This window comes from Lichenostomus cassidix, chromosome 3, assembly GCF_008360975.1.
Source record: "Lichenostomus cassidix isolate B80296 chromosome 3, HeHo_3.0, whole genome shotgun sequence".
Classification (NCBI taxonomy): domain Eukaryota; kingdom Metazoa; phylum Chordata; class Aves; order Passeriformes; family Meliphagidae; genus Lichenostomus; species Lichenostomus cassidix.
Window position 1 is genome coordinate 80,123,185 of NC_139483.1, and position 18,414 is coordinate 80,141,598.

At 42.7% G+C, this 18,414-nt stretch overlaps 1 protein-coding gene across 3 annotated transcripts in view; it reads left to right on the top strand.

Moving 5' to 3' along the window:
* The first annotated feature begins 4,128 nt into the window (after positions 1-4,128).
* ELOVL4 (ELOVL fatty acid elongase 4) overlaps positions 4,129-18,414 on the top strand; it is a 36,965-nt gene continuing 22,679 nt past the window's right edge. The window contains exon 1 of one of the 3 annotated variants that reach the window (XM_085056451.1): positions 4,129-4,498. In XM_085056451.1, coding sequence (XP_084912577.1) covers positions 4,399-4,498 — 100 coding nt within the window. In that variant the 5' untranslated portion in view covers positions 4,129-4,398. Of the gene's footprint in view, positions 4,499-4,613; positions 4,762-12,756; positions 13,033-18,414 lie in introns of those variants that run through there. The other 2 variants (XM_085056453.1, XM_085056452.1) reach the window with 2 other exon arrangements.

The window sequence follows — 18,414 nt, forward strand, 5'->3', positions numbered from 1 at the left end:
TTTCTGATAAAGCCACAGAAAAAATGGCTGATGTTCAAAACATGAAGTTGACACATACAAGAAATTCAGTTCAGGGCTGGTGACAACAGTGAGGTGGAACCTTGCAGGAACTTACATCAAAGGTAAGTTTTGGCCAAAGCCTGAGAATTAACATCTCTGGATACTTTCTGATGCATCACTCCAATATATTTGGTTTGGAAAAAAATTATTTTGACGCAGTTAAATGTATGGAAGGACAGATGGCATCTAGCAGATGGTTTAGAAGACAAAGAGCAGGATCTGTTTCAAATTCTATGGAATACTCTCTGTGCAAAAGCTGTGTAATCCCTGTGTGCAGAATTACCCCACCTCAAATGACAGTATGTTATGTAATCAACAAAAAATTAATTAGTGCTGAAAGACACATTGTTGGTTTTAATGTTATTATTTTTTAAAATTATGGTTGTATCTAAAAAGCTACTTTTAAGCTTGTGTAGTATAAAGCTGCCTTAAATCAGCCTTTGTATTGAAGCAGATAGCAGTTGCATTATTGCATATGAATACACTTGAGCCTGTACTTGTTGATTCAAAGATCAAATGAGCTTCTTTTGGCTCAGCTAGCAGTCTTTTTAATGCATTTCAGCTCAAAAGCTTTAATGCGAGGAGCATAGCAATTGGACACGTTGGGCCAGAAAATCCCGTGCACTGCAAATTAATGTGCTAACTTATTTAATCATTTTCCCTCCTAAGACATTGATGGAATCAAATGAAAAAATATAAAAATTCAGTAGTTAAAGTAATCAAAACACATTTCTAAAGTTAAAGGTATTTTCAACATTTAAATTTGGCCATGTTTAATACATATAATACTTTATATGCCTTCTCTACTGAAAAGTGAATAGGTTGTCCCTTACCACATCATGTAACATTTAGATCTGTCAAATGTGTTGATTCAAGCAATTTTATGCTTTCCCATCAAGTAAGTTCCTGGTTGTGGGGATTCTTTTTGTAGCAAGGCAGAGTTCTTTTACTGCTGTTTCTGTCTTTTGTTGAGCTGCCTGGAGGGATCACTTGTGGCAACATACAGAGCTCTGACTGCTTTCTTCCTACTACACTTCATAAATATTACCAAACATACCTGCATTACATTTTCCCCTTACAGCAATTTTATTGCTAACCTGAAGCAAAACCTGAGTGGGAATACTTTCAACTAGTGCTGCTGATTCATCAATCATTATGATAGAATATGCTTCACTGAAATTAATGAAGAAATGCTTTTTTATGAGCATTACTAAAGGCAGTGGTCATCTGGAATTTGTAACATTTTTTGTTTGTTTCATGAAGAAGCAGAGATGAAACAATTCTGAAATGAGACATCATTGGGGTTTTTTTTACAAAAATATCTGGAAGAAATACAGATGGTTTGTATTTGGAATGGGAACTGGGAGGAGACCTTCCTTGAGGCACCTGTCCCACAGCTTCCTGTTACCTTCTGCGCCCTTCCCAAAGCACACAATTGCCAGCACAAGCACCCTAGAGCAATGGCCAAATGGCTGGAGCACAGCTGGGAATGCATGTGTGTGTTCCTCTGGGGTCAGCTGCCACAGATCTGCCTTCTTCTGGCAGAAATTTGCCCATCTGAGATGAACATGTTGTGGTGCTGCATTCCCCCCACACCCTCCCCCCTGCTCCTTTCCAGGCTGCAGTGTGATCTGAGAAATGCAGATTACCAAGTAGAAGATGACAACACTGGTAACTAATGATATTGAAAAATCATCTTTTTCTGACTACCATGCTGCAGTTTTCCTTGGAGGATGCATTGATACTATGCCTTTGGATGCCTTCCTTCTTCTGCTATCTTCAAGTAGAAAATATGGCCTCGGCATTCTCAACCCAGTACATCCTGCTGGGTGCACACATGTAGGAAACAAGCTGGGATGTGTTTGGAAGCCCCAGACCCAGACCTAATCTTAAAAGCACACCCACATATTTTCAGGTTGAAAGTTAAACTAATGAAAAGAGTTAGTCATAGATTTCAGCACATTTTGTGAAGGCAATCTCAAAGCACAGAGGAGGTTCCTCTGGTTAGATAGTTCATCTTCTCCCTGTTGTCCAAGCTCTGCAACTCAGTTGCGGCTCCTCTCAAGGCTTAATTGCTCTATAAAATTATCTATGTACAATCACATTGCTAATATAAAGGATTTAATTGCCATCAAGAAAAGTTTTCTAATCAGAAATAGATGAAATATAAAATTGGATCATATAAACATTTTATAGACAATAATTATTGGTGTCAATTGTGCAAAAAAGACTTCCACAGAATAAAGTCATTCTAATAAAGAAGTAAGCATATCTAGGCTACAATGTAAATAATTACTAACACGAATATGTATTCATATCCCTAATATGTCTCGTTCCTTTTTTGGTCTTTCGTAGACTGCAGATCTTCACTCCTTGTGTTGGTGGCACTCTCTTTAGTCCACATCTTGCCCAACAGGGCAGGGGAGTTGATTCACTCAGTAGCCCATTCTGTTTCAAGCATGTGGCCAACACAAATGGCCACATACCAATTTGAGGATTATGACTCAATCTCCTGGTTTCCTTTTGATTTAAATGATAATGTTAAAAAAGTTCTGAAGCTGTGCTTTAGACAATGCTAACCACATATCAAGATTCTAAATGTCCAACAATACACTCCAGTGGTTTCACCTATTGAAGGTACAGGAACCACAGCTATCACTACACTGTCTGCCTGCAACTTGGGAAGCAGGCTGGTGTTCACCTTGCCCTACCCAGTGCCAAATCCATTTCAGAGCTCTCACCAGACCTTCTGCCATGATCAGCGCCATCAAAATAAAGCATCATTCAAGTCAGTGTAATTCATGCAGGATTTTGATTGTCTCTTCTCACGTGAGAGAAGTAGCAGCTGTCTATACATCCACATGCTTTGCTCCAATTTTCAGGCAGCATTGGGATAAGTTGGACTTCCCTGTCCATCGAGGCCTCCAGGTGTCGACATAGCTCCTCTTCCAGCGCGGGCGACCCCTACCTCCCAACCACCTGGTTTTGGTGCAGTGACTGCTTCCAGTGCAATAACTAGTGATGGCCAGTGTGCCTCTCCTCTCCATAGGGCTGGGATCGCAGCAGCCAGAGCAGTGCGGGAGCTACGCCGAGGGTGACTCACCCAGGAAGAGGAGTGCGAGCTGTGCTCACCAAGTGACAAGTGACAGGGGTGCTGCCACACTGGAATAGGGAGAGGCAGATAGCATCTGATCTGCTGCCTGCTAGGAGGAAAGCTTGCTACTTGGGTGGAGCAGGTCCCCTCCTGCCCCTCACTCCCCAGGGTGTCACGCAGCCATCTGCACTATGCAGGAGCATGGGAGAGACAAGCTGGCAGGAGGAGCTAAGAGGCAAAGGGCGTGAGGTGCCCTCACACCAGACAGAGGGTTTGCTGGGGCTTAAACGCAGGGTGCAGAATAGATGCTCCTTCTCCTGCAGCACCCAGCAACACTCCGGGCAGCTGAATCGCTCTGCTCCATGAAGCGACCATAAAGGCCTTGGTGCAGGACATACAGGGAGGTGTGCGAAGGGCAGCTGGGTGCCGCATGGAGAAGGCTGGCCAGGGAAGTGCCACCAGGCGGTGGGGCAGGGAGGTAGCGAGGTCCCGTTGCGGTTGCTGGTGTTATCCGCGCTGGGAGGAAAAGGGATTTTAGCGGCGGCTCCTGGAAGCAGCAGAAGAGCCGATAGCTCGGTACGCACACACAGAGATAACGCCAGCACCGCTCACGCCGGACCCTAGGCATATCTGTCAGGGGGGAGCAGGAGGGGAAGAGAGAAGAAAAATCCAAACTGCTACAAAGAGAAAAGAAAGAAAGGAAATAAGAGTTGGCCGAAATATTCATCCCCCCGCCCTGCCCCGGTAAAAACCCCACAACCTATTTGAAAATAAAGAGCCCAGCTGCGATAAGAAGCGGCTCCTCGGCATCCCGCCCGCCCCCCGCGGGAGGAGCAGCGGGGTCCCCGCGCCGCCCGCACCTGCCGGTGCCGCGGGGCGCCTGCGCGCCGCTCCGGGCCGTGGGGCCGCACAGCCGCGGGCGGGCAGCGGGACGGCGGCCACGTGACTCACCGCACCGCACCGCACCGCGCCGGGCGCTGCGCACCGAGCTGCGAGCACCGAGCTGCGGAGCCGCGGCCGCCGCCGCGCCGCCCCCCGCCTCCGCGCCCTCCACCCTGCCCGCGGGGCTCGGGAGCCGGTGACGGGAGCTAGGCGGAGTCTGGAGGGAAGATACCGAGAGATAGAGATTTAAATCACATCTCCGGCTGTAGAAGGGGCAGCAGCAGCAGCAGCCCCGGCGCAGAGGCACGGACGCACGCGCCGAGACAGGTCTGCCGGCTCCGCCGCTGCTGCTGCTGCTCACCATGGGTGCCGCCGCCGCCGAGCCCCCCAGCGCCATGGGCCTGGTGTCCAGCGTGGTGAACGACACCCTCGAGTTCTACCGCTGGACCTGGAGCATCCGAGGTAACGCGCCAGGCCGGCCCCGGCCCCGCCATCGCCGCGCTCGGCGCCCCCCGCCCGCTGCCACCGATGCGCAGCGGCTCAAAATGGCTCCGTCTCCCGGGAGACGCGGAGCTCCTGCCCCCGGGACTGGCGCCGCGGCCCAGCCAGACCCCCCGCTCCCGCTGCCCTCCTCGCCCCTCTGGGTGCGCTCGGTGCGGTGTTTGTTTATCCTCCTTAATCCCCTGGAGGGGCCCCGGGTGCGCGGGGCATCGGTCCGCTGCAAGGTGAGCGCGTCCCCCGGGCGCCCGCGGGTGGACGGAGCGAAATCCGCTTGCCGGGGCCGCGGTGTCTCCGGTTCGCTGAGGCCGCGGCGTGCCTTGGGGTGGTCGCGCGCAATCTGATGCCGGAGGTAAGCCAGGCCCTCCGGTAAGTCGTGCCGGAGCTCGGGCGGCCTTTGGCATCTGCGGCAGGTGGGAGCCCCGTGTCGGCATCGCGTGGAGTTCAGCCGACGAAATGAGGAGATGGTTGTTACCGTCAGTGCAGCAGCTTTTCATTTGATGTTACATGTGTTGGGGTCGGTTCTGCTCTTTTTCGTTTTCGATATGCTCCACTCCTGTACTGGCACCCCACGACTGCAATGTGGCAGATGCTGAAGGAAGAGTAAATGTCTTGGAATATGGAGAAATGTGCAAAAGCAGCTTTCAGTGCTGGGACAGCAAATGAGGTGGTATATTGCTGCAGTGACCGGTAGCTCTGGAAGTGTTATTGGTCAGCGTGAATGGCTCTGTCTCGTGTGTCGAATGAAAGGAGCCGCAGCTTTCACAGCTGCTGTTGTGAGTAGCCACGGGCAGCTGACAGGAGGATCGTTGACTTCTCTGGATGTTTTCTTCATTTTTCCGTTGTCCACACAGTGATGAGGTTTAGCTATTCGGAAACACATAGAGCAAAATTGGAGTGCATGCAACTGTGGATGTGTTTCGTGGCAGTGTGATAAGTGGGAATGTGGGGCCTTCCTTACAGACGAGAAGCTCACTGCATCAGCAGTCTTTGCTTTTCCGCCCCCCTCCCTACTGCCATCTGTCAGATAATAAATTAATCTTATGTTATAGATGGAAGGAGCTCACTTTTTTTCACAATTTGCCTTCCCATAACTTCTGTGTTTTGCAATATTTTAAAAATTGAGCCTGCATGCATATTTTTCTCTTCTGTATTTAAAAACTGCCAGAATATGAGAGCAAATAAAAGTGCTTGCAGCAGCACTGCATTGTAATCTACCAGTGTTTGCTCTCTTTCTCTGACTCTTGCAACATACAATTGTTCGTAGACTGCCAGGTAACACAGGAAAGAGATGCTGTTCTAGTCAATCAATAGCATTTTCAGATGGATATAAAAATAGATATGGATACAAAGTTGATATCCTTATAGACTACTGGGTTTTTTGAAAAAAATACTTCAAGTTTTGATATACTTCCTGAACTTCAAACATGTTTTTTTAAGTCTGTCTATAGACCATGTTTATTCTAGGCAGAAATGATCACAGTGGGGGAAAAAAAAAGAAAAAGCAAGTAAATGTAAAGAATGTAACGATAAGTAACTGACAGTGATACCACTCATAGAGCAAACTTTTTCTTCTGCTTCTTTGGCAAATGTTAAGCAGTAGTAGGATAACATTGTTATTGCCCCTAAAATATGATTAAATCTTACTGATTTACTAATGAAATTTTTTAAATTTTGCTTTAATTTCAATAGTGTTGCTGTTAATGCAGGATTCCGTTGTAATGAAGGTATCAGTCCTATTATGTGGAGAGTTTCTTGTTCAGAATCTGAATTGCAACAGGTCCCTTCAAGGCTAGTTTCAGGTAGAGCCTAAGACACAAGAAAAACACATTTCAGTTCTTATTCATACCCAGTAGTATGAGAAACAAGGTTCTTCTGTGGTTTTTACAGTCAGGTACAGATAGGCAAAACATGTAATACCTCACATTGTAGTTACAAGGTAGCTTGGGATAAGAAAGTGTTATTCATGAGACAGTTCTGCATGGCTGTTCAGTGAAATAATTTTTTAATGCTTTAAGTTCTGCAAAAATACATGCTCAGTTTGCTGCTTTTCTGCATGTTTCTTTGTTCAGACAAAAATATTTGTCTCCATTTGCCATCTCTGAGTGAACATACAGCATCCTTCCAGTACCTAAAGTGGGGTGACAAGAGAGCAGTAGAGGGAGATTTACAAAGGCATGTAGTGATAGGACAAGGTAATGGCGTTAGACTGAAAGAGAGCGAGTTTAGATTAGCTATTAGGGAAAAATTCTCTGCTGCGAGGGTGGATGAGGCACAGGAGCAGGTTGCCCAGAAAAGCTGTGAATGCCCCATCCCTGGAATTGTTCAAGGCCAAGTTGATGGGGCTCTGAAATTCTAGTGGAAGGTGTCTTTCCCCAGGGCAGGGTGGTTGGAACTAGATGGTCTTTAATGTCCCTTCCAACCCAAACCATTCTATGATATGTTAAAATCATGAATTCATCACTGTTACGAATTCATGCAATTCACCTTTGTGTTAAGAGCTATGACAATGATGTTGCTCAACAGAAAACACAAATTATGGCATGCAAGACCATTGCCTAATGTTCAATATCATTAAATAAAAAACTATACCACGCAGCAAAGTTGCTCAACAAATGATGCTATGCAATAGCATTACACAATAAATCATACTGAAACACTACTACACAGCAAAATTACACAACAAAATGTGAAGAAATTTTATTCCCACTACTACTCCTACACTTATTCTCTCCAGTTCCCACTTCCATTTCTTATTGAACACCTGTCTGTCTTTAGCCCTGTTCTCAGTATCAGCAGGATTGTCCTGCCAGCAGGTGTTTTCTCCTGCTGCCTTGGACTCCTGTGGTGACAGCTGTGTAGAACTGTGCCAGAACATCCCACTGAGTCTTGTGCTGCCTTATTTTTGCACATTAAAGACTTGATAATTTTCTTCCTCTGCTTTGTGCTATTTAAAAAACTGACCTTTTCTGAGACCAAAAAAACCCCCAAAAGTATATGATGAGCCTAAATGGATTTTGAGTTCATGTTACAATTTCTTTTAGCATTAAGCATGCTGTGTAAAGCTGATTTGTTTGTGGTTTTGGTTTAAGTCTTTCATTTGGGAATAATAGCAGTGTTCTGACTTTTCCCCCATATATATAAAATATGGGGGAAAATATCAAATACATTTTCAGCCTTAGCTTAATGCTTTTGCCTGTTCATTTGTTGAAAAACTTTTTTTCTCTCCTTCCTTGACTACATTTTAGACCCCTTTAATGAAAGCCCAAAATCCATTATAGCAATGTATTCACCTAGGAGGCTGGAGGACATAATTTAGGAAGCCATAAACTTCAAGAAGAGATCGAAAGGTCAAAAACATGCTCTTAGTGGTCACTAGGAGAAAAAGGTGGTCAGAGGAACAGTTACTATCAGGAAATATGATCTAGGAATTCCATGCCCTTGTTTCTGTAAGGGCATGGGACCAGTTCCATGTAATAGCTAGGGCAGGGCTTCCTTCTTTCTCTCAGCTCAAGTAGCTGGTTGGGGTTAGATCTGCCAGGAGGGATTAAGGGTATGATTAGATGACTGAGCAAGTGACTTAAGGGAGGTTCCAGGCTGAGTCCAGGGGAACTATTAAGATGAATAACTCAGGACACAATCCAGGAAAGAAGAGTGTGGAAATCTCAAAATGTGGGTGAAGAGACCATTGTCAGTTTGGGAGGGGGAATAGGAGACTGTGGCTTGAAAAGGTTTGTGGAACACTGCAAAAATATTTGTTTAGAGAAGCTAGTTAATTTGAATGTTCTGATGTAAAGAGCAGGAGGCTTTACTGACTTTGGGTGAGAATGATTGTTCTTGGAGCTCAAGAGTTTAAAGGAGGCAGGGCCATCCCAGGCCACGTGGGACTGCTTTGGAACAGCAACTATTTACAGCTGTTGCAGTTAATAAGATTATAGACTTTTTCCATCAGTAGGAAAGAAGAGAGATGCAAACTTTCACTTTAGTGGTACGGATGTCTTCTACATAGCATCTTGTTCAGGAGCAATATCAATTGTAGCTTTTATCAGTTGGATCAGAAGTGTAAGGCAGTGAGGATGGAGAAGGTGGGAAACTTAGAGCTGCTTGCCTAAAAAGTGAACCAGTGGAGCAGCTTCCTTGAGAACACCGATTGCCATAAACACTTTTGCCAGGAGATCTTGGGACTAATTTAAAGTTGCCCAGGAAGTTCAGGTTCATTTTCTTTTTCAGTCTAGGAAACAGAACCAGAACAAAACATGTTTCTTCTTTGCTTGTTCCTTTTCCCATGGAGAACCCAAGTATGACCAAAGAATCCTGAATGTTTGTTTGTGCTTGAGAAAAGTTCACTGGGGTGCTTAGAAGAATACTCTGAGTGCAAGTAGTCCCTTGTACTTGAGGATTTGTGCCAAAGATGGAGGCAAGTAGAATCTCAGTGAAAGTTCTTCAGAGGGTGATGGTGGGGAGAGAGAATGAAGGGTGAGGTTAAGGTTCATAAAGCCTTTCTCACAGAAACCAAGCAGAATGTGTTCCTAAACTTTCGGAGGGCTGGCTGAGCCTTGGACTTGGTGATTTGGCACACTACTTGTCTTGCAGATACAATTTTCTTCTCAAGGGAAGAGTTTTTTTAGTCTATGTCCATGACGGGGTGAAACTCAAGGATTAGACTGGTAGAAACACATAGAAATGGAGAAGCTGTGTAAGTGGGCTGGCTGTCTTGTGGCCAAGACATGAAGGAAAAAACCTGTGGCAGAAGCAGCACTTGGAGAAATTGATTATGGAAGCAAAGAAAGTTAAAGACTAGATCATATGAGTCTGCTGTCAACCAAACTGAGTAATAGGAGCATCCCAGTTTACTAGACTCATTTCACATTTAATTGCCAGTTAGTGGAGGGAGGAACTTTATTAGTGAAGAAAAAAACAGTGGTTGAAGGCAACTTGCTGGGTGTTTGAGGGAAATTCTGCCCCTATTTCATCATCAGGAGATTTTATCAGATTGCAGAACTCAAAAGACATAACCAGAACAAAACAGATACCAAGCATCTTTGGAAAAGGAAACATCAGTCAGAAAAGTACATTACTGAAGGGGAAATGTCTACATAGAGATCTTAGATCACTGAGCTTCAAGAACTAGATCATGAGGGAGTAGTAGCATCAAGCAAAATTAACTCTATGGAGGAGAAGCTGAGTTGTGAGTAGAAGTCTTTTCTTCCCTAAAATGAAGGAGGAAAAGTTGTAGGGTCAATCTGCAAATCCTAGCTCCAGCAAAGAAATGAAACTGAAAAAGCCTTCAAAGAGCACCAGCAAGAATATGATATGAACTTCTGGTTGAACACTCATAGGCATATTCCAGAAGCAAAATAAAATGGGGAGACAAAATGTCAAGAACATAACTGAATGTTTGAAAATTCATTCTAAAGCTGTGTAGATAGCATGTCTTGAAATCTTTGAAGGAAACAAGGTGTTATGCATACTCTTAAAGGAGAATCCATGGGAAAAGATCAGGAAATGGCTTTATACAGAATTTAACCAAGCTGATTGCATGACCATAGTACCTACAGAAGGCCAAATGACTAGATGTTTAAAATTTTGAAAAAAGATAAATTGCTGTTGTGGAGTTCTCAGCAAATCATGTTTCTCAGTTGAGGCATCAGGCCATTAGTGAGGTGCAAATCAGTACATGGTCTTGGAGCCACATACTGCAACCAGAGGTGAAGAATTCTTGAGCAGTTGAAACATCATTGGCATGAAGCAGATGTAGTCATCCTGGAGACTCCACTGGTTATGTAAATTGATCAAGTGTAGTGGCTGAGCTCTTGTTCGTAGTTGCTGTCTCTGGTTGGAATAACTTGACTACAAGTTCATAGCAGCCACTCTGCATTTCTGCTGTGCTCAGGGTGAACAGGCACATAGCAAGGCTCTATAGAGGGAAGACCAGAAGAGGTGGTATTCAAGGCAGCTGTGCTATACTGTCGTGTGCAACCAGGGAAGAGTGTCAAAGGCTGAATAAGAACAGTTGGTAGAGGAAGGTTAGGGAATTAGGGAGCATAGGATGTAGTTCCTTTTAAGGTCTTGTAGATCAGGAATCATGAGGAGTGGGTGAGGCAAGGCTCTACTTTTTCCCGTGCCAGTTCAGACAGGTTTTTGGAGTTACTTGATTCAGATGGATTAAGAGAGCACTGAGATGAAAGGTGTATGAATTAAAAGACTCCAAACGGATGTGGAATTGACATTAAGAGGAAGAATTTGCTAGGATGCAAGACTTAAGGGAGGAGAAGATGCTGTTGTGTGTACTGAAGAGTGCTTTGAGGTAAGGCAAGTGGGGTTGAATGATTGCCTGAATGACCTGAAAAACTGGAGCTAAATGAGAGTTCATTTATCTAAAAAGAATTGGCCATTAAAAGAATGACAGGTTTAGCTTTTAAAGAGTATTGATATGAGAGTTCCCAGAGCACAGAAGTTGTGACAGTGTGATTTCAAGGACAGATCTGATCCATAAGGTAGGACTTCTCTGACTAGTAAATATATGACAAGGCTTCACGTTCTCAAGCTGTATTTGGAAAACAAGTTGAAGCTACCATTGCACTTTATGAGGACCTCTTTGAGTGGGATTGTCTGACTGACACCTCATTTAAGATATAGATGTTGAATACAGTTAGTGGATCTTGTTTAGGTGACAATTGGGTACAACTATGCTCAGTGTTGTCAAACTCAAGTGCTTCTGAGTGTATGAACTTAAAATTCTTGTGGAATTTTAAGGACGTAAATGAAGGCATTGAAATTCTGAAATTCAGGCTTGGCAATACTTAGGTGTTAACCCCATTGAGGTTTTAAGTACTGTACCCTAGCTTGTAAGCAAAGCCATAAGTAGCTGCAAGGCAAGCCTAGAGATGAACAGAGTGCAACGTGGTTTGTATTAATTCCCTTTGTGTGTGCTTGGATCTCAAGATAAGCACAAGCTAGATTACCTTTCTCTCATGGAAGGTGAGGGAGAATAAGCTACCTCAGTTTGGCTTGCATTTGATGCAAGATAGTGATATGCCTGTGGGCATCAGCTGCTCTTGGTTTTGTTTTGCTTATATGCCTGCAACTCAGCTTCTTTCTGTAGGCACTTGAATAATTTCAGTGGTTTGATCCTTAACTCCTGTCCTGGAGTGTTCACTCTGTCTGTGGCATTTTGTCTGCTTGTACCATGGGATTCTTCCCTTATATTGTGTTTGCATGGCAAGGTTTTGGTACTAGGGGTCTATGCTAGAAGCTTCCCCCATGTCCAACAGGGCCACTGCCAGCCCACCCCAAGATGGGCCCACTGCTGGCCAAGGCTGAGCCAATCAGTGATGGTAGCAAAATCTCTGTGACAACAATCACACCATCAAAAACAGTGTGACAGTTAGATTAAGGCAGGTGAGTCTGTCCCTCTGCTCCACTCTTGTGAGACCCCAGCTTGAGTACAGCTTTCACCTCTGGGGTCCCCAGCACAGAAGGGACATTGACCTATTGGAGCAAATCCAGAGCAGGGCCACAACGTTGATGAGAGGGATGGAGCACCTCTCTTATGAGGAAAGGCTAAGAGAATTGGGATTGTTTAGCCTGGAAAAGAGAAGGCTTTGGGGTGACCTAATTGTGTCCTTCCGGTATCTGAAAGGAGCCTCCAAGAAAAATGGAGAGAAACTTTTTACAAGGACATGTAGTGACAGGACAAGGGAGAATGGCTTCAAACTGAAAGGGAGCAGGTTTAGACTCAATGTTAGGAAAAAATTCTTTACTCTGACGTTGGTGAGATGCTGGAACAGGTTGCCCAGAGAAGCTCTGGATGCTCCATCTGTGGGAATGTTTAAGGCCAGCTTAGATGGAGCTCTGAGCAACCCAGTCTAGTGGAAGGTGTCCCTGTTCATGACAGTGTCGTTTGAAGTGGATGATCTTTAATGTCCCTTCCAATCCAAGCCATTCAATGATTCTGTGCTACTATATTTAAGAAGAAAGAAAAAATGGCGCAGAAGTAATTGTGGCCAGAGAGGAGGGGGGCAAGAGTATGTGGGACAAACCATTCTGCAGACACTGAAGTCAGTGAAGGAAGGCGAAGAGGTGCTCCAAGCATCAGAGGAGAGATTCCCCTGCAGCCCATGGGAAAGAGCACGGTGAGGCAGCTGTGCCCCTGATGCCTGTGGAGATCCCTCTGCAGCCTTGGGAGGAGCCTCACTCCAGAGCAGGTAGATGCCGTAAGAAGGCTGTGGCCCTGTGGGAAGCCTCTGCTGGGGCAGGCTTCTGGCAGGAAGGATCCCACACTGGATCAGTTTGTGAAGAACTGCAGTCTGTGGGAAGGACTCAGGCTGGAGAAGTTCATGGGGGATTGTCTCCTGTGGGAGTGACCCCATGTGGGAGCAGGACAAAGACTCCACCTCCTGAGGGAGAAGCAGCATCAGGAGCAACATGCGATGAACTGACTGTAGTCCCTATTCCTCGTCTCCCTGTGCCACTGGCAGGGAGAAGGTAGACGATCAGTAAGTTAAGTGAAGTTAAGCCTCGGAAGGAGGGAGGGTTTGGGTGCTTTTAAGATTTGTTCTACTTCTCATTATACTACTTACATTTTGATTGGTAATAAAGTTAGATAATTTCCCCAATCACTTGTCTGTTTTGTTCATGACAATAATCAGTTTGTGATCTCTCCTTATCTTTATCTCAAGTCATGAGCCTTTTCATCTATTTTATCTCCCCTGTCCAGCTGAGAGGGGAGTGATAGAGCAGCTTTGGTGGGTACCTGGCCTCCAGCCAGGATCAAACCACCACATCCCTAGTTTCACTCTCAGTTTCAGCATAATCATGAACTCTTGATTGCTTGGTTTGTTTTATATTTTCCTATTCCTCTGATCTCTTTCTGATTTATTTGGAAAATGTCTTCTACCAGCTCTTATATATGTCATGCTTAGTTTACATGCTTGGCTATGGTGTTCTTCTATTTTCATTTTGGTCTGCTTATAGATGTTATCTCCTTGTTTTCTTCTCCCAGTTATGACCAATAAGAAAGAATGTTTTACTCCTTTCTAAATGTTCATGGAATATTGCTGGAAGAAGGGAATTTATAACCCATGTCTTTCACTTTTTCTGTTGAGCCAGTAAACCTTCTCTCTCGAACATGATTCTATGTCCTTCTATTCTTAGAACATCATTGTGACACCTTGCTTTTAAATGCTTTAAGGTAATGTAAAGAAAAAAAGAAAATAGTTAATAGTTAAATTGACTAGCTGGCCTGTAAGTAGGACACCTCATAATCACATTTTCTGTGGTTTGCATTTAATATTTAGTGGTTTACCAGGAACAGATATGCCCAATAGAAGTACTCACATACAGAGTACCCCAAAATGGTTTGCTGTTTAGGTCAAGTTTCTTTCTACTCTGTCCAGTCTCGGCTTCAGTGATCCATGAAATTTTTATCAAGAGTGAGAAACTTTATTGAAGAAACCATTAGAGAAGCCTGGGGGCCATGTGTTACCATGGAAGGTAACACAACTGTAGAAGTGAAAAGACTTAGTTGTAGAAATCATTTGGGCATGGACATTATGTAGCTTCCAAACCGATGATTTTGTTACTGTATACTTACTGAATGAAAGATTCAGACATTGATCATTGTTTTCATAACTTTTGGGTTAAGAACATTTTGTCATTCAGTTTGTATTTTGAAAATCAGCATTTCAAAATTAGTCTTTTTTTTTTGGTGTTAGGTTCCTCACTCCCGATTTGTCATTTTTGCTGATGTTGAAGGAATGTTGAGGAATTAAGTTCTAAATGTTTTAGAGTTTTGTTTTTCTTTGGAGGCTTTGACTGATGTATTTGTGTTAAGCTAACAGAAGACCTAATGTATCTCACAACTGTAAATTTACTTCTGCCTCTGAACTTTGAAGAGCTAATGCATTTCAGTAACGCCTTTTGTAGTTTTTAATCAAAACAAAATTCCCATCTCATTCATCCTTCTGTAAAAACAAAGTGATGAGGAGCATCCTTGTGGTAATGCAAACAGGAAAAACAGGTAGTTTATCAGAAAGCTTTCTGTGCAGCTTCTTGCAAATTTTCTCCAGTAGTTTTCTGGAGTTATTCTTAGGTAGATTTCACTTTCTGCTGGTTTTCACACATGCTCAAGCACTGCATTTAAGAGTCTCTAAATGTTCGTCTGCAACCCCAAATTACTATGTTACAAGAGCAGCAATGTAAGTTGTTTACATTTGCTGTGTAGTTAAGCATCACTATGCTTCCACAGTGTTAACACATTAGCAAGACAGGTATCAGTGCTAAATTTACTGTCCCATGTATTCTGAGTATGTGACACTTGTCTCCACAGTGGATAAGGCCTTGCAGAGTTATTATTAAACTGATGTTAATAATCCTTCACCTTTTTCAAGGAATTTACATTTAAACTGAGGGAATATCTGTCTGTGGAGAAGATAATCATGCTCTATGATCATCCCCTTCAGCATTGTAAGACTCTGGGTGGGCCAATAGACTAATCTGTTATTGCAACATTGCGTGTGCATAAATCCTGTGTTTGTATTACTGCTTACTGATACCCCTACAACTATTTTCATAGTACCAGACACCAGCACTTTTGTGTGAAGTAAAGGCATGTCCAGTCTGAGCTCTGAGAAACAATTTTGGGAAAAACCACAAAAGGTTGAATAAAAGTTTCAGTAAAAGGAAAGCTTTGTAAAATGTGTTTAGCACAGTGTCTTTATTGCTTCAGAAATACAGAGACATAGACTGGATCATAAAGTCTGCAACTAGTTTATAAAATTACATTGTGTGGCTGGGTTGTTTGCTTTCATTTGTTTATTCCATAACTTACAATATTTAAGAAAAGATGTGTAGGTATCACTGCACTGGGAATGCATCTTGCATTTGTGATGTTTGGAAGAGAAGATTTGGCAAGCAAAAGAATGCTTTATGCCTCTAGGGCTTGTATCTTGCAAATCTTGTGTAAGCTTCAATGAGGATTATATTTTTATTATTCCTTGAAGCAGAGCATTTGTACTGTCCCCACAAGTAATCAGTGGAGGAGGTAAATCAAATACAATTTGAGCAAGGTAATCTTTTTGGACTTGAAAGTAAGTTTACTTGATGGTAAATTATCATGTCTCCTGAACTTCATAAAAATTCCACTATTATCCTTGTCTTGAAACAAGTGTATCATGTAATTGCTATATACAGGCACAAAACCAATATGATATTAATGGCTTACTGATGGGAGTCCTCAGAAGACTAGAATGTTAGTTAGAATAACGGGAAGGCTAGTTAAAATACATCTGGCCTTTTAACCGCAATTTGGGATTAGACATTGCTGTTACTTTATTGGGATTTTATGAAACACACACATATTACACAGGTGTTCATTAGCTGCAGGAAATGTTGCACTTAGCTGTGTGGCATTTTGATTTTATGTTGCTGTATACATATTTAGAGAAGACTAAGTAGTCAATTACAGATCCCTGAAATTCAAACCAAAGCCACAATTGGTTATAGGTGGTACTTAGTCTTGCTTTGTAGTCCTTTTGGTTTTGGGCCAGGCATTTCTCATTTCTTACTGCATCAGGATTTTGTACAGCTTTGTCTGCAAACTTAGGATAGGTGGGTTTCATTGGTTTGATTTTCAGAGTATGTGCTTTCATTATTTATTGTGCTTGAGGCTGAATATTCTTATTCTTGCACCTTACTTTTAATGTTTTATGGCTTGTTAAAATGACAATGCATTGCATAAAATTCTGATGTCTTTTGTTTTTGACACTAAAAATTAGTTTGTTCTTGACTTGTTAAAGCTTGAGGATAGACAAAATACTTAACACAGATGTTTCCATTTTTTTATCAAAGATCAAAAGAAACTTGCTTTCTCTGTACTGTTCTATTAATTAATAAAAAGGAAAAAAAATTACTTACGACAGGTCAGCTGTTATGCTTTTTTATGGCAGGATTCAGGAACCTTTGTCCATATAGCATCCTGTGCCCCACATCATCCTTAGCTTTACCAATAACATACATGGGAAGAAATTCTTGACTCTGAGGGTGGTGAGGCACTGCAACAGCTGCCCACAGAAGCTGTGGATGCCCCATCCCTGGAAGTGTTCAAGGCTAGGCTGGATGGGGCTCTGAGCAACCTCTAATGGCATCCTGCCCATGGCAGAGTGGCTGGAACAAGATGATCTTTAAGGTCCCTTCCAGCTGAGGTCATCCCACAATTCTCTGATACTCACATCTTTGTTTTCTTGCCACTCATAACCACCACTGGTGCTGTGACATTGTGATAATACAGATTTTTTTGTGAGAAGAACCCGCAGAGGCTTGACTGGTTCCTGAGAAACCAGTGCAAGGCTGATTTAAATGTTTGTAGAGTATCCAGAGATGGGCTATGAAGATGATTCCATGACTGGAAAATATGCCTTCAGGTAAATGAGATAAAGTGTTTCTTTAAAGAGAATTCAAAAAAAGAAAAGGCAGCTAGTGAGTGACCTGATAAGTGTTCAAAACTACTAAACCGAGGAAGGAAAAAAAATTAAATGATGGGTCTAGCAAAGAAAATTATAATGAACTAGTTAAAGTTTAATCCTAATTCTTTGGATGTGGAGGACAACTTTATGTAGTGCATCTAGTAAACATTTTACAGCAAGCTGTAAAATATGTTCTACTGGGCTTTCTGCCTCTGAAAAGATATATCCTATACTAAAATGGAAAATTCTAAGAAAGATCCCTTAGCTAATGCATGTGTTAAGGGAAGATTCATGCCCTTTGATTTGTAGATGTTACTAAATTATTTCTGAGTTAGGTACAGTTGTCTCTGACCCTGTCAGACTCCTTAGAATTCCCCATAGTGCCAGAAGACTGTAGACATTGCCAAGTATGATAGATAAGAAAGAAGCATACACTGGACATTCCTTGAGTCCCAATCCTTTAGCTTTCCTGCTGCAATCTGTCTGCACAATCCCTCCCAAGAAGACATGGACTTTACTTCTGATTTAAACATGGATGAGGCTATAGGGATGTAATTTTAGTTCATGCAGTAGCTTCAATCTACTATTTTAGGATTTCTCATTAAAAAACTTTATAAACTGAGATTATTAGCAACAGGACAAGAGGAAATGGCCCCAAACTGTGACAGAGTAGGTTCAGGTTGGACATCAAGAAAGATTTCTTCACTGAAAGGGTGGTTAGACATTGGAATGGGCTGCCCCAGGAAGTGGTTGAGTCACCATCCTTTGGGGTGTTCAGGAAATGACTGGACATGGCACTTAGTGCTATGGTTATTTGACATGGTGGTGTTCAGTCATAGGATGGACTCGATGATCTTGAAGATACTTTCCACCTTTAATGATCTATAATTCCGTGAATTGAGGATTAGAGTAGAATTTGTGCAATGAATAATCAATATCAAAGCAGATAAGTTAATTCAAGCAATGAAGACCTAAAAGAAAAATTCATTTTGGGCCATATGTATGTATTTCCATTAAAATAAAAATAAGTAACTGAATAGAATTTTTTTTATTCTGTAGATGTTCAATCCAAAAATATATGGCATCTCAGTTTTCACTCTGCAATGGTGCTTCTCTATCAATCTTCAGTCTCAAGCTGTGCAGCCCGTGTAGTCAGGTACTGTTTTAAAGGCTAAGTTTATAGCTTCAGCTGTTGTTCTGAGGTGTTAGTTAGTCAAAGATGAAACATTTTCCTTGGAATCTCTACAACCTGCTAACAGTAAATGTAATTTTAAATTATTCTGGTGCATTACTCAGTTTAGTTTAAAAGCCTAGGGTCTGATCAGGCAGATGCTTCTTCACCTTGTTCAACTTTACTTTCAGTGGATCCAGTCTGCAGTGGTTTTGTAGCCAGAGTGAATCTTCTATTAATTTGTA